Source organism: Nothoprocta perdicaria, unplaced genomic scaffold (assembly GCF_003342845.1).
Source record: "Nothoprocta perdicaria isolate Ctin4 unplaced genomic scaffold, notPer1 scaffold_156, whole genome shotgun sequence".
NCBI classification, from domain to species: Eukaryota; Metazoa; Chordata; class Aves; order Tinamiformes; family Tinamidae; genus Nothoprocta; species Nothoprocta perdicaria.
The window spans coordinates 274,956-298,167 of record NW_020454716.1 but is presented as its reverse complement, the minus strand read 5'-3'; the positions used below and the strand labels follow the sequence as shown (position 1 = coordinate 298,167).

Genomic DNA, 23,212 nt, shown 5'->3' with positions numbered 1-23,212 from the left:
GCGGGGCTGGAGCGCGGCCTTCTCGAAGGTACTGCGGGCCCCGCGGCCTCCGGGAACGGGCAGCCGGGCCGGGGCCCTTCCCCTGCGAGGAGGAGCAGGAGGGCCGGGGGTGGCGCGCGGCGGGGCGTGGGTGGCCGCGCGTGATGCCTCCGTGCCGGGGCTCCATAGGCGCCGGGGGCATTTACTGCCCCGCCAGCATCTGCCCTCCTTCTGCCCGGCCTCAGCGCAGCGGCGGTGCTCGCCRCCTTGTCCCTGTGCTGCCCTCCTCCCTCCCTGCCCGCTGCTCTGGTGCGACTGGCGTCCCTCCGGCCTTGTCAGGCAGTAAGAAGTCGGTTTTGCTCCTTGGCTGTAGCGGAAGGTCAGCTTGTTTTGTGTTGTCGCTCACTTTGAGGCTGTTTTTCCCTGGCAATGCCCAAGTTATTTTCAGAGAAGGCATTATTGAAAYATCCAGAGGGATTAAATATCGTTCCCCTTACAAATAACTTACCGTTTCTGCATTGTTATAATGCCACTGAGTTAGGCTGGAACAAATGTGTTATACCAGGCAAGAAAAAATTGAATGCTGTTTATTCTCATATGCCATTAACATTGCTGCTGAAGCTGGAGGAGCCATTCTGCAGCCTACTCCAGGGCCTGCAGAGCACTTTTTCTCTTAGCATGCATTCCTCCTGTCTCCTTTTCATTATTCCAAGGGGTCCAGCTTTCATTTCATCAGGAACATGCTTATCTTGTATCTTCTTATTGAAAAATACAGGATTTAAAATTTGAGCAAGTTTTTAATGCCTTTCAAAGTAGCAAACAACCTTCTGTTTGTACATTTTTATTAAATTTTTTAACCTCTTGCTCKTTGTCAAAATATCCGTGGACTGAAGCGCAAAACACATTTGCAGCCTGCCAGCAWTTCATATGAACGTGCTATTACCAACTGAAAATTCTTGCCCCTCGCTGCTTTTGCAGGTGTCCGTAGCTCCGAATTGGTAGCAGGACTTCAGTTTTTCTGTTTGSCTGTGGAATTTGGTAGAGCAGCCTTTCTTTTATTTTCTCTGTACTGATTAGGCTACAGCTCTTAGATTTGCATGTTCTTCAAAATAATTCTAATGTTTAGGATGTTGCTAAAAATAAAAATTTGGTTATGTTATGATTGCTGGAAGAGCTGTTTCAACAGCTCTTCTTCTGAGCTGTTTTATTTTGTATCTAATTGAAATTAGAAAGGTTAGCTGGTAAACAGTGAAAGCATGCTGTGCAAAAATAGAAAGAAAGGAAAACTTCATGTTCTTGGAGCCAAAGAGCAAATATGASTCAAGACTGTCATTAAACAAGTAATCTTTCTACTGGGAAAACTGGTCTGCACTGGCAGAGAACTGCCAGAGAAGGATGACAGGTGTAGTCTTAGCTGACATGCTTAAAGCAGCTTTGCTCTGGCCAGGTCTGTGCCCTGCTGTTCAGTAATACTTCAAACAAGTTTTCAGAATTTTAAAAATGGCCTGTCTTGCTTTCTCAGAACTTTGTTTTGAGTAGATATCAAGAGAAGCTTTCTTTCGGTCGATGCCTGTCCTGTGCAGCAGTGATGTTCACAATATGGAAGTTAGGAGGGAGAATGAACTATCGTTATCAGCTTTTATGGTTTCTTGTTTTGCCATTCTGTTTTTTATGGGGAAAGATGGCCTGGAAGCTGAAACTTCTCTGTAAAGTGTTGCAAATGGATAATAAATGTATTTCCAAACAAAATGTTTAGCTTTTGTAAGAAAGGGATTTTCTACAGCAGCACTATGATGCTGTTCAGCTTAATTATATCCAGTGAGAATTTTAACTTATTTTCACTTATATTGCCTTTATTGTGTCTGTGCTGCCTTGCAAATATTTTTCTGCTGTTGCTGCTTTTACRTTCAGCCATCCTTCCAAAGACATCTTATTCTTTTCTCGATGGTTCTTGTTTTCTCACTGCTTYATAATATAAGAACTTGTCCTGCTGTGGACTGTTTGTCTTCAGCACAGTTTGCCTTGCTCAGCTGCCTTGCAGCTGTAAATGTTTTATTGGCCTTGCTAACGAGCTTCTGTCTCAAAACTTATTTTGGTCATTTAGTCAGTTCAGAGGTCTTCTTTTCTACTGCCAAAATGAACGTTGTTACTGAAAGATATTATTTTTTCCTGAGTTTGTAAAGCTGGTTATGATAACGGGAACGCTATGTAGGTCAAACACTTCATTGCTGCAAATTCCCAAATAATAAGACAATCTAGCTGCATCATTATATGCAGAGCTTACCTGCTATTGGATATTGAAAAATAATGGCCTGAGATTTCTGTGAAGAAGTAAACAAACCAACAAAATACACGTATCAAATGTGGGATGTTCCCTGAAGGTTCAGAAAGTTGAGATGGAAGTGGTCCCTTTGGATGACTTAATTGAAGGGGAAAACAACGATATTGAACTGTCTGCATCTTGCCTTTATCAGAATAAAAGGTTTTGGGATTAGGACAGGCCTGAGCAGTGCTGAAATGAAGTGATATTGAACAAGGGAGCTACAGTCCACATATTACTTCCAGCTAACCTGCAAGTTTTAAAGGGATTTGTAGGTTAATGGGGAGGGCATACAGTTTTATCGCTATTTTTAGATGCTGGATTTTGTTCAGAAGGCAACTTCACCTGTTTTATAATTGAGGTAACAATTGTAGATGTTCTGATTAAAAATAGTAGGGAAACTGACAGGCTGAAAAGAATGAGTGAGAAAATACGCGTGCCCTTGCCAAGAGCCTGATACTGGGAGGGGAGATTCCAGTCTCGACAGCTCCTCCTTGGGTATTTTTCTCCTATCTTCTGCACTGAGGTGTACAGACAGGAGTCACACTCTGTAGCAGTGGGCTGGTACCTGCATGCACTGGTAGAAAGCACTGTGGCTTTCGTGTTTGAGATAATTCAGGGTTGTGGTATGGTAGCCACRGTCCTGCACCCTTGGTGCAGCACATCTCTGGGGAAGTGGTGGGGGAAATCTTTCCCTGTAGAAGTAGGGGTGCATGTTGCTGACCTTCCTCTAACAGAGGAGGATATAGAAGGTTTGTGTCAACCCTGGTGTCAAAACTTAGTATTTTGTTGTTTGTGAAGGCTTCTGGCAAGTGCTTTAATGCCTTGTCTCTCCAGAGTGAATGACATCCTTGTGTTGGTTCCTTATGCTTTCCTGTAGGCAAGTGATGGCTTGAATGTTACTCTTAAGTTTCAAAGCAAGRTTCATAAAACTAAAAATCAGGCTTATCAGTACCAGGGCCGAAGTTTGTTGATGGCAAGTTAAAATGACTGCATCACTGTTTGCAAATCATGCAGGACAAATATAGTAACACTTGAATGATCATTATATGAATAGTCAGTTCTTTCCTGATGTTGACTTTRATGATAAAATTATTAGTGACACTGAGAAAATTAGTAACCTGGTGCGAYTGCAGTGAAAACAGTATTAAGATCTATAGAAATTAAAAGTTATTTAAGTACAGTGTAGTTTAATGCTTCTGTTTTGGAGGGGAAAGGCAGAGGGATGAGGGAGGCTTAGTGTTGGTTTTAACTTTTCCAGATGAGGAAGACAGATTTTGTGTTGTGGACTACTGCTGGTATAGATGTGTTATCAAAATAGTTGTAGTGCTACCTGGTTGAGGAAAGTGGTTCTGTAGAACTTGCATATAATTTTATTGGTGTGAATATATATATAACTGTAACTTGTAATTCTGGAATTTCTGTAAAGAACAACTGTATGTAATGTAAAAAACTTTGCAGGTTAAAGTCTGCAGCCTTGCTGACATGACTAAATTTGTGTTAGTAATGTTCTGCCAGTAATGTGCATGAACTTGCACAAAAGTTTAGCTGCAAAGGTATGCTGACCAGTTCTGTTGRGTTTCTGGGGTCTTTTTGTTTCTTTATATTTTAGGAGTCTTGTCTTGCTGCTTCTCACTTATGCATGCTAACCTATGTGCAAATGTGTTGCTTCGTCTATGGATTGGTTTCATTGCTTGTATAAATAATGTTGGGAGCCCTCATTACTACTGCTCTTTTCACTGTGCTGATCTCTTTCATCAAACTTATTCTCTGGTTATTCTCTAAACAGTGGATTAGTTGTACAATATGTCCAAGATGAGCACTGAGCCTGAGTTCCCRTCTCTTGTAGTTCAATATTCCTTTTGTATTAAAATAGACTTACAGAGACTTGAGTGGGTAAGGAGTCATAGCTTTATGTGCAGTAAGAAGCTGATCTCATGTTGACGGTTGCTAATGTGGGCTGTGCCAGAATTAGGGTATAAATGGGCTGGCTGGAGGCTGGCTGGCATAAATGGGTTTTGTTCCATCCTCTGTAGCGTTCATTTCGGTGGCATGGTTTGTAAAGTTGTTTAAAATGGCTGTCCTTATACTACACTTGATTATTTTTTGACACTGATTCATGACACCTGTTCCTGAAAGTACTTGTCAGTAAGAGTCAGTTTGCTAGTGTTGGTGGGTAGTTGTTTCTTTTTAGCTGTTTAATCATAGTAAGTTCTCTACCAGGCTTAAATGAGGCTATTTTCTCCAGACCTTATTCTGGATTACTCAAACTTTCATAGATTGAGACTGAGTGTCTGAAATGTTACAGCTGGCAATGCTTGTTAGTTGGTTAAGGCTTCTGGTAGCCTTCCAAGGCTAACAAACTCGTGGTCTRGTCTTAGTACTACGTATCTAATATAATTGCAAGTTTGAGTGAGTTTCACATTGACTGCAAGACTTGCTACAGACTGTCCTTTTCTTTARGTAAAAGCATATTACAAGTAGCACACTTTTTTTTTCCTCCTCCCCCTCCCCAGTGTTTTAACTTGTCTATATTTCTACAGGAATTACTGTGATCATAGAAAGAACCTGAAGTACAATGGGGGACGACAGTGAGTGGATGAAGCTGCCCATAGACCAGAAATGTGAACACAAGGTAGGAAATCGTGGTTTTGGCTACTTTCACCTGTCAGCTGTGGAATTCCTGTGTCTGCTAGTTATGCTAAAGTTAGGTAATCTTGGCAATTGTACAGCCTGGGTACAACAGCTCTGAAACTGTTTCAGCAATGTAGAGATTGAATAACAGTTGCTAGCTAGAATTTAGTTGCATGATAATCCCTCTGACCTAGAGTTGTGTGCTAAAAGATCAGTGTGCTCATTCATGTGGAGAAATAACTCATTTGCAGCTGAAACTATTGCTGGCCCCATGCCTACTTGTCAGTGCTGGAACTTAGGAAGAGCAGTGGGGAGGTCTGACACCTACCTATCCAGACCATTCCTGACAGGAGGGAAAAATAGTATTTTCTCCTATTTTCCTATGATTTAAGTAGTTACTAAAGAGAAATCTTGCAGATTCCAGCTTACTAGAGTACACTTCTATTCTAACAAAGGTTGAAATACTTTGCAAAATAGTTTGCTTGCTAAATCTATACCATGACACCATTTAACCACGTTTCACTTTTGCTTCCAGTTATGGAAAGCCAGGCTAAATGGCTATGAAGAAGCCCTCAAGCTCTTCCAGAAGATAGATGATGAGAAGAGTCCTGAATGGTCCAAGTATCTTGGATTGGTGAAGAAATTTGTGACGGACTCCAATGCAGTGGCTCAGCTGAAAGGACTGGAAGCWGCACTTGCTTATGTTGAAAATGCTCATGTAGCAGGGAAGTAAGTTACTCTTCCTTGCTCTCAGTAGTTTAGTTCTTCTCTGAGGATGGCTGCAGGTAAATTGTACAGTGGCCCCTGGCAGCTCTAGTGCTCGCTGAGAGAAGAATTTACATTCTCATCTATAGMATTTTGTGAGTGCTCGGTTTACCTTGTAGATGGTCTCCTTGTGCACGTTGACTTGTCAGAAATCGTTTATGTAAAGCCATGCATTAGCAACGCTCAAAAAACTATTTAAGGCAGGAGTAAAGACTTCTGAAACCGAAAGTGAAGCAGTAAGTTAATGGAATAGGTGGTCTGAATTGGAATCCCTGTTTGTTTGACTGAAGTCTGTATGTACGGATCATTTTCTTCCTGGGTCAATGTAGATCAGATATAAATATCTCACTGGAAATGAAATGTAATATTTCTTCTGTGTTGATGTATCAAATTTAACCTATCTGAATCTTATATAGCTGCCACTTTCTTCCCTAAATGTTTATTTATATATTTCACTATATGCCAGCCTGTGAAATAGGCACTTTTATTTCACCCTCAGAAGTATGGGCCGTATCAGTTCACAAATKCTAGGTTAAAAGTCAGACAGCTATGTGTGTTAAAACACACAAATGCTAGATTAAAAGTTGGATAGCAATGCCAAACTCCTTGGTTTAAGGAAAATATAAATTTAGTTGATGGGTAGTTTTGAAATAGATATAAAACTGTGCCAAGTTTATGTGCCTTTGTCAGTTAAGTGTAATGTCTACAATTTCAGGTAATGGCATTTACTTGTTGACAAAGAAATGTGTGTGTATATTCATACTCTTTGAGGAAAAAAGTCTTGTAGTCACTGTGTAGTGTGGTCCAGTTTTAGAAACTCATTAAATAACAGTTGATCTAGAGAACTCTTTTGAGCTCTTGACTCTTCTAACTAGAGATTGGTGTCTTCTCTTAGAAGATGCTATTACTTTTGACAGTAATGTAGATAGAATTGGATTCCTGTTAGCTGAGACCTTACCAAGCTTTCATCAGTGTTTCATATCCTGTATATGCTTTTCTCTGTGGATAATGGAGTAGAATGTGTAATTTAATTGTGTCAAAAGTAACTCTCCYTTTTCTTCAGGACAACAGGAGAAGTAGCTTCTGGAGTTGTAAATAAAGTGTTCAATCAGCCAAAAGCCAGAGCAAAAGAGCTGGGTCTGGATATTTGTTTAATGTATATAGAAATTGAGAAAGGGGAGGCAGTGCAAGAAGAATTACTGAAGGGTCTGGACAACAAAAACCCCAAAATCATCGTTGCATGTGTAGAAACATTGAGGAAAGCACTAAGGTAAGCTTCTAAATTCTATTTCCCTTTTCCGAACTCCAAAGCTATACAGTTGCTTAAGCCTTTTGAGAAACCTTCATTTTTTTGTTGTTTAATAGCATGTCTTCACTGAGCTGATACTTTGACAACAGCAATGGAGGGATATCATGGGATGTATTGATGTGTAGGACGCTTTTGTTATAAGGCTCATCTGAATCACTTTTTGAGAAAACCTCCAGAGGTGAAGGGCAAGTTTAGCATATCTATTTTAGCCTGTGGAGCTTCTCTTTTCAAATGTTGAAGTAGACRACTAAATATAATATGAACAATAATATGGACAATAGACAACTTGTAAAACTGAGACTTGTAGAGCTAACTTGAAAAACTTGGCGTTTTTCACAGTTTTCCTTATGGATGCAGGCTTTTTCAATTGGCTTTTTCACATAGATAAATAAAAGCTAACTGCACAATAAGTTAGTTTCAAGTCAGAACTGACTGTGTCATTTTTTCATTGTCTATTAAAAACTGGGTTTAAAAAAAAAGATGATAATGCTCTTTAAAAATCAAATCTAATTAAAACTGGAAGTAGGTTGTAAGTTTGGAATTGGAGCTTYTTTTCTTGTCCCACTTCAAATATACCTGCTGCCTATGCAGGTTGAATGAAAAATACTAAAAATAGATGATTTTGATATTGAAGGCCAGAATATCTTTTTCCTGGAGAAAATTACTTCCTGTGAAAACTCCATGCATAATGATAGAAAATATCTTACACTAGATAACTTTTAGTGAGTTGGGAGAAGCATATGTGTTAATGGTCCTTGTTAACTAGTTGTTCTAGACTTCAGTAACAAAATTCAAAATAAAAGCAGACATGGCACAAACCCAGTGCTGTTAAGTGAAACTACTGCCCCACATCTTAGAATAATATTTTAGCTCTTTTAAATTGTTTTATCAAATCAAATTCCCTTTTGATAGTAATTGTAAATAGAAAGCTGCATRGTCTTCAGTATCACCTAGCTGCATTTAAAAAGATATAAGTTTTCTTTGTTTTTTGTGGACAGTGTTGTATTATACTTGAGATGACAAGAACAATTTTCTTCATCTCATGAGGCCCTTTGGACTTACTCTTGAACTTCAGCGTTTGGCTTGTGTTGCTGTCTGGATTTTCCTGTGTGTTGACTGAATTTATCTGCCTCAATGACAAGATTTATTTGTGTTGTAGCCTAGTTGATAGCTTGAGTGTGTAACTCATTTGGCTTCTGATATTCTTTATCTTCTGTTAAAGCTTCCAGTTTTGTGCCTTATTGTTTTATAAATTGTTATAATAAGATAACTCGAAGCCTAATGTTGCTTAAGTATTTTTCCTAACGTGTTTTTTTGAAAGGCATAGCAATGTTAGGCTGCACATGCATTCATATTCTGCATTTAAATTGTCTTAACTCCAAGAATTGAGCCTCTTCTGCAGGTTTTGAGTAGTTGATGCTTTTCATGAAGCGGTCCTGGCAGTATAACTTTCTAGAAAATTAAACATACAAGTTAGTTCTTGAGTGGTCTTTTTTACTAGCTCTGTCATGAGTTGCTTGCTTGGAGGGGTACACAAAAAATGCAAGTCAAAAAGTCAGTTAAGATTCTCAAAGAAGGGATTTTTTTCTGAAACGAAATATTTCATGTCTTATGAGATGAGTAGATGAGATGTAGTAAATACTGTAGGAGCTGATGAGATTTTACTGTATGAAAGGAATGCTTGTGCATTCTCATTCAACAGTGATTGGAAAAAATGAAGCTAAATGTATTCAACAACAAAAAGAATCTGCTGGTGGAGAAGGGTAGTCAGCCTAGGGACCTCCATTCTCATGTCCTTTCAGCAGCAGATATTTCAACACGTGCATTATCTGTGAAGATGACCCAGGCTCAACTATAATTATCTAGTCCAACAAGTGGCAAAATGACTAATGCTGTTTGTCTCCAAGGATAGACAAAGGAGATTCTATTCTGATTAAGGGAAAAAAACGGGTCATACAATTTACAGTCTAAGGACATTTTCTACCTCCTCCTGCAAGGGAACAGTTTCAGGCAGCGGATTGCATTAGGTGCTGTGGAATAATTTTGGAGGACTGATTTTGTTTCATGCTGAATGTGRAAGGTAATTGTTATAGGTCAGATTCTTTAAAATCTTGCAACAGCTATGACTAGCTTCATAAAGTAATGGAGGTGGTAATAATTTGAGTGTATGAGAGAAGCCCTTATGTGTAATAGATGTATTTTGTAGGCTCTTTAAATAAAACTAGGTGTTTGGTGATTCACTCTTTCTTATCTAGTCACTAATTCTATTCCATGTCTATTCTAACTTTCAGTGAATTTGGTTCAAAAATAATCTTGCTGAAGCCAATCATTAAAGTATTGCCAAAACTTTTTGAATCTCGTGAAAAGGCTGTTCGAGATGAAGCCAAACTCCTTGCTGTGGAGATCTACCGTTGGATAAGGGATGCTCTGAGACCTCCGTTGCAGAATATAAATTCTGTTCAGGTAGGCGGAGGGAAGTTTGGATACAGATGTTCAAGAGAGGTCTTCTGTGTGTATCCCCGATCGCCTTTGCTCATCCTTGTGTGGGCACTTAGGCTTGTTTAAGTCAGACCTTTTCATGAATGTTACAAAAATGACAAAACTAGTCTTTGGCAGTCTGACCAAACTCATGTGAACATAGTGGTTTCATCTTGGTGCTGCTCTGTGATAATAGCATGGCTACAACACAAAGAACTTACTTTACAGCCATTCTTACTTTAACCTTCTGTAGAGGACACACAATATTGTGACAATATCTGTAGTTTACTTTTGTGCAAATGCTTTGTATTTGTCAAGTAAAACATAACATTAAACAGCCAAGTGTCTTCACATAATGTTAATAKAGTTGTGAGTATGTTGATATGTGAGTATCTGAACAGTGAACATGGTCACCCGGGTGGCAGGATGGATGATATTACAGAGCAGTATTTTAAGTGACCCTAAATATAGTGTTATTGAGTCTTTCAGATGGGAAAATTCCTTTTCTTTCTATGAAGATTTGCTTGTCTGGAATATGTGCAAAATGTATCTGATATGGTGATTCATTTCCCTTGGCAGCTGAAAGAGCTAGAGGAAGAATGGGTCAAACTGCCATCAGCTGCTCCTAAGCAGACCAGATTCTTGCGTTCCCAACAGGAGTTGAAAGCGAAGTTTGAGCAGCAGCAGGCAGTCGGAGAAGATGCAGATGGAGGTAGTTTGTTTTATCTTTCCACTCCTTTGGAAAATACAGCACTGGTGTATGATTTGTGAGGTAGTACATTACTTTATTGTTATTTTTACGCAAGTCACGCTGCTTATGTTTACCTCTTTCCTGATTGCAGGAGGTGATGAGGGGGATGAGGCTGTGCCGCAAGTAGATGCCTATGAATTGCTTGAAGCTGTAGAAATTCTTTCCAAGCTTCCCAAAGACTTCTATGACAAAATTGTGAGTATAAACTTATGCTGCCAATTAATCCCTTGGCATGTGGAGCTAATGACTTCTGAGGCTGGCTTGTATTCCGCAACGTAAGCTCTACTGCTACACGGATAATAACAGATCAGTGGAGGCAAAATGAATGTAATCATAAAAAGATCACAAAATTAGATTTGCCAGCAAATAAAGCTATAATTTTAAGATGCTGAGGATATGTCTTGGGCAAGGCATATTGTTACACATTGCATTGCAAATGCTGATATTAAACTACAGGAAGACTTTCTTGGGACAGAAWAGAGCTTTGAAGTTTATTGTTTGTAGTACGTGTGCTTGTCAAAAATTACTTGCATTTATAAGTTAATGTAAATCTGCTCTGCAGGAAGCAAAAAAATGGCAAGAGAGAAAAGAAGCTCTAGAAGCTGTTGAAATGCTGGTGAAAAATCCTAAATTGGAAGCAGGAGACTATGCAGACTTGGTGAAAGTTCTCAAAAAGGTAATTAAGAAAAAAAGTTTTATCTTGTAGTTCATTTATATAAAAGTTTTAGTCCAGATAATAATCTGGAAATAATAGACCACAGATAAGTTAACTATATTAAGAAGTTTTTCCAAGCCTCTGAAACTTGACTCTTCATTCTCTATCGTGGCTTTATTCTCTGCAGGTTGTTGGGAAGGATACAAATGTTATGTTAGTTGCTTTGGCTGCCAAATGCCTTGCTGGACTAGCTACTGGCCTCCGAAAGAAATTTGGACAATATGCAGGACATGTAAGTGAGCGGATGTACTTTCTGTTTTTCCTTGATGATAGATACGAGTAGAGACCCTGGTTTTTATTTTTCAACTATCAGGCCTTGGTATTAAAGGTAGTCATTATATTGTTACCTACTCCTTAATGGAGTAAGCTATGAAGTATTTGCCAAGATCTCTTACAGCCTTAAGGTTAAAGGCCCTTGTTTGTGTGCTGTTTGATCACATTCAGTGACATGAAACTTACTACTGCAATACTTGTACAAAGATAACTCTGAATTACTCTGCTACGAAATGCACATTATTTATTGCCTCATTCTGGAGATGCTCCCACAGAAATGCATTTGTAGCCCACAGGGATAAAATAGCTTCTGAGTCTGAATTCTGCTTAGCAGTTCTGTGGTTTCTTTCTTCTTTTTTTTTTTGGGCTGCTTTCAATAGCTGAACTATTGACATTTTCAGTACCAAAGTGTTCTAATTTCAAATTTTCTGCATTATCCTTCCATATTCTCTTGTCAACAATGGCTAGTATGATAGAATATGAACAGAAAGGGATCTTTGGAAAAGAGGAAACAAAGGGAAGCTTTTAGTTAATTCTAGTTATCTCCTTTGTTTCTCAGGCTCCCTCTTGCTGTGCTCTTTAGGCTGTCTGACTCTTTTTTGGTGATAAACAAGAAGGAGCTGGAGGTAGAGCTTGGAGGCAGAGTGTGCTGATGTGCATGGCTGTGTTGCATTGTATTTTATAACAAGTTGGAAAGGTACCAAATCTCACTACTTCAGAAACATTCGCGTCTACTGAATTTTGATTGAACAGCAGTTGGACAAAGTTTCTTTCATTTGAAAACTGGCTGTAGTCATAAGAAGCATTATTGCATCTGTTTACACTGGATTTGTTTTAAAGGTTAACTCATAGCTACAGAATTAGTATTGAAGTAGCTGAGCTTCTGGAAGAGCAGTGCAGCTCCGTGGCTGCTGAGCAGACGGAGACGGTTSGTTGTTTTTGAACTGTCATGGCAGCTTTGTTTGGCAGTGTTKGTTTTGCCAGTCAAGTTTTTATGTGTTGTGGAGCCAGTTGTAGACTCCTCTCATGAACAGTCATTTGAAGTAGTCATAAAAGAACGCTATTTCTAGTATTGTTGTGTGTGGTTTAAAGTATGTCAGAGTTAAATACAGGATTAACAATTTTATGACCGTATATACCATTACACGACAGCTCTTCATATATATATATATAAAATTTTTTTTTTAATATATATGAAGGTGAAGGAATTCAGTTTTGACTGCAGTAGCATGTATGCAGATCTGTGGTGTTAGATTTTGTATTAGTTGAAGTTTTTGGAGTGCTAAAGGCTCTGTAAAAGATAATTTGCAAACTCTGGCTTTGCAAAGGTTATAGGCTGAGCAGAARTCACTGTTTCTCACAGTGAGTTGAGATTGCATAGTCAGCTTGGGAGTAGAAAATGTTATCTCTAGATGTTAAATTTTACATTGTGTAAGAGTTTAGCACTTCTGTAARGAATCTGACAGCTTCTATATTATGGACTCTGCTATGTTTACAGCATCTTCAATGTTTCAATACTTATTTGACTTTTTTAATCACAATACTACTGAGCACATAGGCTATAGTGAGTGTAGTTGGCTGGAGCTACTCAGTTTATTGGTGTGTCTGAGAATGTCAGCAGATCTCTTACAGTGGTGGCTGACTGAGCAGCTATATTGAGTACAGATTTCTATGAAATTTCAGCATGGCATAGGGTCGTGTTGGGAGGCTTTTCCAAATTGATATTGTCCTAAGAAAGATTCAGGTTCTTTACAACCTGAGCCTTAAATCTTAATTTTGTCAGGAAGCTGGGAAGGAGGGAGCAGGTTATGTATGTCCTTGTATCCTGTACAAGCGCATAGCGCCCTGCTGTGGAGTTATCTAATTTCCATTCTATTTTTTTCTTTCAGACTGGTAGATCCAGAGTATTCATCTATAATGATGTGCATTTCTGGCTTTTGATGAACTTTACTGTGAAGTTGCTTAAAAAGTCTGTTTGTTAATAGAGTGGCAATAATGGGGCTACCTCATRTTGCTGCTGTGCCTTCTATAGGGAGCAGAAGAGATGTTTGGATTATTTTTTATACAGTATCAGGGAACAAGCCACTAAGTTTTCCAGTTATATTAGTGAAGAATGATTGGATAATCCCCTTGCCCATTTGTTTCCTTGCCTCTTTGTAGGTTGTACCAACGATCTTAGAGAAGTTCAAAGAGAAGAAGCCTCAGGTGGTGCAGGCACTGCAGGAGGCCATAGATGCAATATTTCTTACCGTAAGTAAGAAAGCGACAGTGTTTTTCCAGTGTCTCAGAGCTGGCCTCTAATTTTGATCTCTTGTTCCTTTTCTTTACCAAAACTAATAAATTCTTTATCCAACATTGCAGACCACACTGCAGAATATAAGTGAAGATGTGTTAGCAGTGATGGACAACAAGAACCCAACAATTAAGCAGCAAACATCCCTTTTCATTGCAAGAAGCTTCCGTCACTGCACACCCTCTACTCTGCCAAAAAGCCTATTAAAACCCTTCTGCGCTGCACTTCTCAAGGTAAAGTAGGAGGGTTGGTAATTTCTTGTGCCAACTTATAGGCAGTACTGTTACAAAACATTGGACAGATGCTCCTGGCCAACCTTATTGGCCACCATTGTTCTTATGAACTGCAAGTGCGTTAGAGCCTTTATCGTTTTAAGCCATAGTAATGCTTACTACTTTGATTACAAAATAACCATTTGCTTTTTATTGGACATTTTTATGGCTTAAAAAGAAGAATTCTGAAAATTATTGAAGAACTTCAAGTAAATTTCCATGATATTATAATTATCCATTTCTTATTCCTTTTTTTCTTTACCCTATGAAAGATCTAAATATGCGAAAATGACTATATCTAGAAAACAGGTGTGATTGATTCTACGAAATGTGAAGGAGAATAGATGTGGGGGAAAAAGACTTTTTCTTTCTGTAGTGGAATGCTCTGGATTATTTTGTAATAGCTATAGATTTAAAGTGAGCAAAAGATCTGTGTAGTGAAAATTGTTTTAAAATCTCAACCAAATGTGAGCTGCAAATTGTGTCATGCAACTTGTCTCTCTCTGCAGCATATCAATGACTCTGCCCCTGAAGTAAGAGATGCTGGGTTTGAAGCATTAGGCACAGCCTTGAAAGTGGCTGGAGAGAAAGCTGTGAACCCTTTTCTAGCAGATGTAGACAAACTAAAACTTGATCGAGTAAGTTTGCTAAAGTGATTTTAATACTGCAGACCAATGTGAGGTGTCTGTTTGTCTTCAAGGCTCTATTTTTTTAAGTGATGCCTCCCATTTCCCCCCATACAGATACCATATTATTCCTCTATGTTAAGCAAAACTTATAGGAATTGGGATTACAACCACGTTGTCGAATCCTGTATTATGAGATAAGATTTGATATTTAAGACTTGCTTTGCCAAAACTYATTTTTCATGTTTGTGTACTACTGGATGATGCTAACGTGCTARTAATTGCTCTTTAGACATCCACAGWTATCTTAAACATAGAGGGGGRGACTGTTTTRATGCTTTYTCTGTGTGTAAATGTACTTGAATTTAAAGAAGGAAAAGGATTATAGAAATACATTGACGGCTAATATCATTGGCTTGCTACTACTGGAAGTAATACGGGGATAAAATTTTGTCAGCTGAACAACTTTACTTTTCTCTGGAATATTAAAACTTGAACTTCTGTTGAAACGTTATTATGTATACACCTGGTTGTGGTAGCTAAAATTAGCTGTTCTTCCTCTCCCTCTGCCCCCCAACTCTTCTTTGTCAGATTAAAGAATGCGCTGAAAAGGTGGAGCTGGTTTATGGTAAAAAGACAGGAGGAACAGCTGATAAAAAGGAAAGCAAAGCTGCTGCTGGAAAGGCCCCTGTTCTGTCAGGAGCTGCTGGAGACAAAGAAACAAAAGATGCAGTAGCCAAACCAGGGCCAGTGAAAAAAGCACCTGCTGCAAAGGTAAGAGTGATTGTCAAGATATTGCCTGATAAATGATTGCGAAGAATAGTTACTTGTGAAAGATCAAAATTGATCTGTTGAACGTCCTCCTATCCAGAAATCACTGTTTGTTCTTCTGTAGTAGTAGATGAGCCCAGCAAAAACCTGGGACTTTCTCAGAAAGCATTTGAGGAGAYAAGTTTAGATGACAAGAATTGTTTTGTTGCTTCTGCTTAATACCAAGTTTTGATACTCAAATGCTGGTAGACTGTTGGAGAAGTTCAGAGGAACCTTAGGTATACTCATAGCCCTTTAATGATAAAGTAGTATTTGAGTGAACTTTGCCTCTTTTTTTCTCTTTTAAATAGCAAGACCACTACATACATGTTGAGTATTTTCTGCGGTGCTATTTGTTAGCTACAAATTTGCTTAATCCACTAGCTCATATTATTTTAAAATAATTGCTTAAATTAAAAAAAAAAAAAGAAGAAAAACTCTAGGCAGTATTATAGATGGTCTTTGTAATGCTCTGTTTTTAACCTGGCTGGAGAAAATAGCTGTAATAAACCTGGAACTGTGTAGTAGATTAGATCATAACTTTCACAATTAACTGATACTCTGGAATCTCTTTGCAGGCTACGAGTCAGAAGTTTAATATGCAGTCAGTATCTAAACGAAATTGCATGAATCAGCTTATGTCCTTACCTTTCTTAAACACGTGCACATCTTCCCTTTTCATCTTTGTCCTGCTTTTCCTGTTATTGTACCTGACTTCTATGATATGGTAGTCAGAAAGCAAATTATGAGTTAAGGCATTGCAGAAGATGAGTATTTTGCCTGTAGTAGCTATGGTACTAGGGAGATAAGTCTCCCAAATGTATCTCTGGCTACTGTAATGTGGAAATGTGGAAAAAATAMCAGTTCTTTTGATACCTGGCGAAATTACAGGCCTGTTTGCTCCTGGCTAACTTGTCTGTTTCCTTTCCAGTCTGGGGGCCCTCCTAAGAAAGGCAAACCAGCTGCAGCTGCTGGCATGGGAGGTGCTGGGGCTAAAGGCAAGAAGGGTCCTGAGACAAAAGAGATATTTGAATCGGAGCTCTCAGTAAGTGTTTGGGTATTTACAGTATATGCATAAAACCAGTTGTAGTTTAGCAGTTATTGAGCTATTATAAATCTTCTCATTCACTYGCTTAGTAGTTCAGAATGCATGATTTGCTGTGAGTGTCAGCTGGTAAAAGCCTGAAAATACAGTATTGTGGAGTTTACTTTGAAATTTAAAGTAGAATACATTAGTAAGTGAATGAACTAGTTTGAGCTTCTCCCATGCTCTTCAGGTTATTACACTTAAAAGCATTTGAATTGTGCATCTTAGTTGAGCCATATGTCTGTCATATGATAATGGATTAGACATTGTAGATTTCTGCCTTTTTCCTGCACCCTTGTGGTTGTGGAGCCAAGTAAGCGACGCTATCTGTGGATCAAACAGTCACAAAAAAGTTCAAATTTGGACTGTCCCCTTGCTAGGCCTATCTGTAAATGTTTTGGATTACTGATTATATTTRAAGTAACTCGTAGTATATACTAGATACTAAATGGAGTGTATTCATATCTGTAGGCAGTGGAGAGTGAATATTCAGTCCCCAAGGACGATACAGACACTAGTAAAACAAGGGAAGCTTTTGTAATGATTCATGTACCAGAACAATTTGAATTCTTCATTTCTTCTAAATGAATGCAGAATATAGGGACAAGACATGGCTTCCTTACCAGCCACTGGATTCATTACTGCAATTTTTTCATATAAACTTTATGCAAATCTGATGGTTATGAATTATTTTCATACATAAAACACAAAATTGTCCTACAAATCTGAGTTTAGGTTTGTTTAATTTTAAACATTGATAGTGGCTGCCCAGTTTTTATTATGGACTGTATGTATAATGTAAATGGTTTTACTTTTTTGATAAGAATTTCTGGTGCAATGTGCCTTTGCATCATTTATTGGTAGAATCTTCTCAAATTTTATAAAATAATCTAAAAACTTTCAACTTGCAGCACAAAACTCTTCATCCTTTGGACTTGCTTTTGTTTTATAAGTGTACCAGAGGAAAGAGTCACTGCCTCACTTATTTGTCCTTAAAACTGCTGTGTCTGTCCAAGGGAACCTGTGAGGTGTTAACCTTGTTCTGATCTGTCTGYAGATAGAAGTGTGTGAAGAAAAAGCTGCTGCTGTTCTCCCAGCTTCTTGCATCCAGCAGTTGGACAGTGGTAACTGGAAAGAGAGGCTTGCCTGCATGGAGGAGTTTCAGAAGGTAAGTTTATTGTACTGGGTAGGAAGARATTTGGAGGGGTGAAAAAGTTAGGTAACATTTTTCTCATCTTCTTAAGACTGATAGTTCTTTTAATAGCCATGCTGATACAGTGGTAGGACAGTAAAAAACTTTGATAGAATTAAACAATTCTTGCAAATTAAACATGGCTAATGTGGCTTAAACCCTAAACAATATTATTGCATGAAGACAATGGAATCAGTCTTTTGATTTAATGTAGATAGTTCTATGTTTTGGGGTTTTTTGTTTTTTTTAAATGAACTTTCATAAACACTTGTAAGCAGCATCGTGCTGGTTCTATGTTGGCAGCCTTTGATAGATATTTCATAACTAAAATATCACTTCTGGTTGATAAGATGCCCATCTTCACAGCTGGTAATAAATGCTTCAGTGTTAGTGCATCTTGTTTCACAAATTGAACATCATGAATCACAAGCAGCTGTAATGTTGAGCCTGTCTTTTTTTCCTCATAAGACCTCTTGTGAGTTCACGTTGAAAAATGCATCAACTCTAGATGTACAGATAGTTCAGAACATTGCCTTATAGTTGCTGTTGAGTATTAATCTTTAATTGAAAAAAAGGCAGCTAATTGAAACAATATTTCTGAAACTGTGCCTGACTAAACTGAAATGCTGATGCAGAAGCCAAAATGGCTTTGCTCAAATGTGAAGATGCTATGATTTCAAGAGAATTCATTCTATTTATTTATTTTTGGAATGTGAAAGTCTAAGCCTGGACATCACCTGAATTAAGGTGTTTAACATAACACAGATTAATAAAACAGTTTTATGTAATCAGCATTGCCATGTGAAAGCAATGGTTGCTTGAAAGCACACTTCTTAATGAACGGATTGTAGCGATATGAATGGCTTTCCTTAAATGTTGGCTGAGTATCTGTAAAATGAGATAATTAAAAATAATAAAAAGAGTAGAAGTGGGGTGTTTTGTAACAAGGTTCTTCAGATATAGTGCCCTCAGTTTTTCTGTGTGGTTATGGGTCTAAATTGTTCTACATTAAAAATATACCTACAGGACTGCTGAGGTAACTTACACGTGCTTGATGGAGTGTTTTGTTTTACTTTGTGCAGCTTGTGATCTACTGGCTAACTTAATGTTTATTCTTAAGGCTGTAGAACTGATGGAGAGAAGTGAAATGCCTTGCCAGGCTCTAGTAAGAATGCTTGCCAAGAAACCTGGTTGGAAGGAAACCAATTTTCAGGTAGTACATTATCCTTCAGTAACTAACAGTCTGTTTTTGTTACTTAAGTTGTTTTTTCAGCTGAGAAAACCGTAGTTGCACATGTATCACTGCCAGCAGTCTTAGCACAGTGACCATAGTTTTGCCTGTAGTCAATTACAGGATAAGTTCATTTCTGTTTAGAGCTGAAACTTAAGATGATGCCATTTAAATTAAAATATATGTATATATACACATATATGTATATGTATATATACACAYATATCAAAATATACTAAAACATGAATATCTTCCTTGTTGTTTCTGACGTTACTTAACAAACATCAAACGTGACTTGTTTCTTCCAGGTTATGCAGATGAAACTTCATATAGTTGCCTTGATAGCACAGAAAGGAAACTTCTCCAAAACATCAGCACAGATTGTGCTGGATGGTCTTGTAGACAAAGTTGGTGATGTGAAATGTGGGAGCAATGCAAAAGAAGCCATGACAGCAATAGCAGAGGCATGTCAGTTGCCATGGACTGCTGAACAAGTGAGTAAATGGAAGCAATATTCTTCCAGTAAAGAAAGACATTCATTCTTGAGAATGAATGAATTTAGAAGAATTCTTTAGAATTTAGAAGAAAGAAATATTATTCAGGTTGTTTCTTGAGTCTGAGAAATAAATCCTCAACCTCTAGTTTTCAGTGTTAACTAAAGAAGATTTGTCTGCTCTTAAGCAGATTTGTCTGCTCTTAAGATATCTCTTGAGGTAGAAGTTAAATACAAGTTATTCCAAAAGAGGAAATAAGGAGTATTTCCTTGACAGTAGAACTGTCAAGTGGCTTTCTAAAATAGTGCCAAAGTAGATAAACCTCTGTGATACTGCTGTATCTGCCTGCCTTTTGGTACATTGCGATCAAAGTGAATTTTATTGGTACCCTTGCATAACCCTTTTCCTTGCTTATTGGCCCATCTGTCTGTGTTTGACTGCAGTGTCCTGCCTGAGCCGGTATTTTCATTTCTCTGTTATAGTGCTTTGTCATCTACTCTGCTGGGGAAAAATCACAGTTTATTCTCTTGTGTTTCAGGTTGTAGCTATGGCTTTCTCTCAAAAGAATCCTAAAAATCAGTCAGAAACGTTGAACTGGCTCTCAAATGCGATTAAAGAGTTTGGATTTTCTGGGTAAGCCTTTTGAGTAAGCTGTTTAGAAATATTTTCATGCAAGTTTCTCTTACTTGGGGGACAGAACCTGTTCTTCTGTTGTGTTAAATTGATCCTGGAGAGGGTGACTGGGGTGACTGCAAATGTATGTGAACTTTTCTGCCTGAACTCTCATGTCAGCTCTTAGAGGTGTTCTAACTGTTAACATGTAAACAAAGTAAGTGACACTAGCTGTAGGATTCTGTATCTGTTATTACACTACTGTTGGGTATTTTACTCATCGCCATGCTTTCTCTGAGAGAGCATTATACTTCATATGTAACAGGAGTGTGATGAACAAATAATCTTAGTATTACACCACTTATTTTCATTCTACTTGGAGACATTTGCACCCTGGTGAATCACTATATTTTCATAAAAGAAGTAAAATAATCTGGAAAAGCATATACCAGCAGGCTTATTGCTCTCCTAGGGRGAGTTTTTTTGATACTGGTAAGGTGATGTCTTAGCTAACGAAGTAACTACTGTTGCATCTGGCGTGAGGAAAAGAAATGGACTCCATAGAACCGGGATAATATTCCAYGATATTTCTTTTTTTTCCCTCTCCGAAGCAATAGTCTCTTAACTACAGTTAAGCCAATGTGATGCACTAATGTATGGCTTACCCATGAGGATAACACTTCTGAACTGTCAAGTCTTTAAATACTAATTCATCTGACTACTTGGGCTGTTAGTGTGCCTGTTAGAATTGCTTTGATGATGATAATTGGATGGTCATGTTAACGTTTACTAAATAAGCTCTGTTCAGTGGCGTCTTGCATGTTAACATAAATTCAGGGAGAAGAAAAAATTTATTTCTACCCAATGTCTCTGTAATCTTGTGTGGATGTTGTATTAGAACACAATATGGGAACTAGGACACCAGTATAGGGAACTATGCTCATCTTTCTCTGTTGTGCAGGGACACAAAACTTTCATAAAATCTGAAAAGGAGCAACTGATATGTTTTCCTCTTGCGTTGATTTCTGAGGTGATGCAGGAGATTCAGTAGTAATTTTCATGTATTTTTAGATTAGATTTTGATGAAAATTGTGTTGGGGGGGGTTGTGGGGTTTTTGTGTGTTTTTTATTTGTTTTTTGTTTTTTTCTTGGGAGATCCTGATAAAGATTAATAAAGTGTGGCTTTTAATTTTAGGCACCTATCATACAGTTATATAATATTAGAGTTACCCCTCAGGATTTGAGTCCTAGCAATCGTGTGAGTAATGTAGAATAAGAAGCTTCAACCTCAGTGCTAGCAGTCTTAGATACCAACTATCGTTTGTTTCTTGGGTTTTTATAGTAGGGGATTTCCCCCAAACATCTTTATGTAGCTTTCTAAATGGCTACCATCTACACTGTACCTGTGATATAATTTTGCAAGTCCTAGTATCTACTGCTTTTAAGTTGTTGGAATGAATCTGTTTATTGCTTTTTTTTTCCCATGTTGGTGCTTCCTGTATTGCATTTCATGGAGTGTCTGTGTTTATTTTCCTTCTCCCCTCCAGACTGAACGTCAAAGCTTTTATCAGTAATGTGAAGACAGCTCTTGCTGCCACGAATCCTGTGAGTAAATTTAAGAGTTTAGTCATGAATCTTTACCAGTCGTTAATCTGAAGGCTGAGTGATTTACTGTCTTTCTGACAGGCTGTAAGGACCTCTGCCATTACCTTGCTGGGAGTCATGTATCTTTATGTGGGGCCTCCTTTGCGAATGTTTTTTGAGGATGAGAAGCCAGCCCTTCTGTCTCAGATAGATGCAGAATTTGAAAAGGTAAGAAGGGTAGTACTCTTGAAATGGAATGTCACTTACTGCGTGGAAACATCAGTAGCTGGAATCTGTAGCAGAATTCTAGTCTAAACTGTTGTTTATGTGAAGGAGTTTTGGAAGGTTATTCTCCACAGTAGGTGAAAACTCTCTATGAATAATRGCCCTTTTTGTGATAGACTTTTAACAGGTTCAAGTTATTTCAAAGTAATGTTTTAAAGTCAGTTGTCCAGTAATAGCTTACGTATATTGTGCAGGTATCACTCTTTTAGTGTTAAGTGAAGCAATTTTAAGTATCTGTTTCTGACTTTCGTACTGTTTTGTAGATGCAAGGGCAGACAGCACCTGCCCCAACCCGTGGCATTTCCAGGCACAGCGGAGGCAGTGGGGATGATGCTGAGGAAGAAGAACAGGAGGAAGTAGTGAATGATGTGGTGGATCTCTTGCCGAGAACAGATATTGGGTAGGTTTGGTTTCTGTAAACTGAGGACATAGGGCTGGCGCAGCATATAACACTTAAACTATGTTTATAAACGTTTTCTACCTGAAGTCAGTGTTATTGAAAAATGATTCAAATGCTAAAGGACAAAACACTAGGAAAATGGACTGTGTTTTTTTTTTTTTTTTTCTTTCACAGAGATAAGATTACAGCTGAACTAGTGTCTAAAATCGGAGACAAAAACTGGAAGATCCGGAAGGAAGGTCTTGATGAAGTGACAAGCATCATTAACGATGCCAAGTTCATACAGCCAAACATAGGGGAACTTCCAGGTGCTTTGAAGAGTCGTCTCAATGACTCCAATAAAATCTTGGTATGTTCCTCAAAGTCCTGTTCCAGTAACTCAGTCTAGAACTGAAGATAAGAAATTTCGGAGTTCTGAATCTTGCGTGTGATTCACATCCATTGCTAATTGAAGTATCTATGTCATGTAATCAACAGTTTGGAGCCAGTGAACTGTGTGTTTCCAGACTGCATGCTTGCCTGCTTTTCATAAAAGTTTGTTGTTGTGCAAATGCTTTCACAGAAGAGTAGAGTCAGCTTCTGTACTCCAAATGTAATGTAATCAAAATATTAAAAAGCACTCCTCCCCTCCCCGAGCTTGAATAATTGCTCTGCTTGTGGTGAGTGACGTGTCCTTTTTAGAAAATATTTTTACTTGACCTTAATTTGAATTCATTTTTGACATAAAAATTGCTTGTGTGATGAAATTAAGGTCTGAAATAGGCATAACTGAGCAGGCATTATAAAGTAAAAACCTAAACATAGTAGTGTTCTTTCCCAAGTGACTTGGAGCTTTGAGCGTGTCATTTTTAACAGTAGTTTATGCAAAACTTTTTATTTATGTGTAGGTGCAACAAACACTGAGCATTCTCCAGCAGCTAGCAACAGCAATGGGCCCAAATATCAAACAGCATGTGAAAAATCTGGGTATCCCCATCATCACAGTCCTTGGGGATAGTAAGGTAGGTTCCTTTTGGCAGTTTGCTGTCTGAGCTGTGCCTGAGGATAACTGATACTGCTTGTGATTGCTTTTGAGAGGTGCAAAATTAATGAAAACTTATTT

General features: G+C 38.2%; 1 protein-coding gene across 3 annotated transcripts in view; it reads left to right on the top strand.

Annotated features, from left to right (window-relative positions):
- Positions 1–23,212, top strand: part of CKAP5 (cytoskeleton associated protein 5) — a 44,248-nt gene that overhangs the window by 1,415 nt on the left and 19,621 nt on the right. For 2 of the 3 annotated variants that reach the window (XM_026035095.1, XM_026035097.1), the window contains exons 2-23: positions 4,843–4,934; positions 5,469–5,662; positions 6,762–6,968; positions 9,299–9,470; positions 10,065–10,197; positions 10,328–10,431; positions 10,799–10,912; positions 11,079–11,183; positions 13,385–13,474; positions 13,586–13,750; positions 14,299–14,427; positions 15,007–15,189; positions 16,157–16,270; positions 17,370–17,480; positions 18,625–18,717; positions 19,044–19,229; positions 19,768–19,862; positions 21,389–21,446; positions 21,528–21,653; positions 21,974–22,110; positions 22,285–22,459; positions 22,998–23,111. In XM_026035095.1, coding sequence (XP_025890880.1) covers positions 4,878–4,934; positions 5,469–5,662; positions 6,762–6,968; positions 9,299–9,470; positions 10,065–10,197; positions 10,328–10,431; positions 10,799–10,912; positions 11,079–11,183; positions 13,385–13,474; positions 13,586–13,750; positions 14,299–14,427; positions 15,007–15,189; positions 16,157–16,270; positions 17,370–17,480; positions 18,625–18,717; positions 19,044–19,229; positions 19,768–19,862; positions 21,389–21,446; positions 21,528–21,653; positions 21,974–22,110; positions 22,285–22,459; positions 22,998–23,111 — 2,862 coding nt within the window. In that variant the 5' untranslated portion in view covers positions 4,843–4,877. Of the gene's footprint in view, positions 1–9; positions 29–4,842; positions 4,935–5,468; positions 5,663–6,761; positions 6,969–9,298; positions 9,471–10,064; positions 10,198–10,327; positions 10,432–10,798; positions 10,913–11,078; positions 11,184–13,384; positions 13,475–13,585; positions 13,751–14,298; positions 14,428–15,006; positions 15,190–16,156; positions 16,271–17,369; positions 17,481–18,624; positions 18,718–19,043; positions 19,230–19,767; positions 19,863–21,388; positions 21,447–21,527; positions 21,654–21,973; positions 22,111–22,284; positions 22,460–22,997; positions 23,112–23,212 lie in introns of those variants that run through there. The other variant, XM_026035096.1, reaches the window with a different exon arrangement.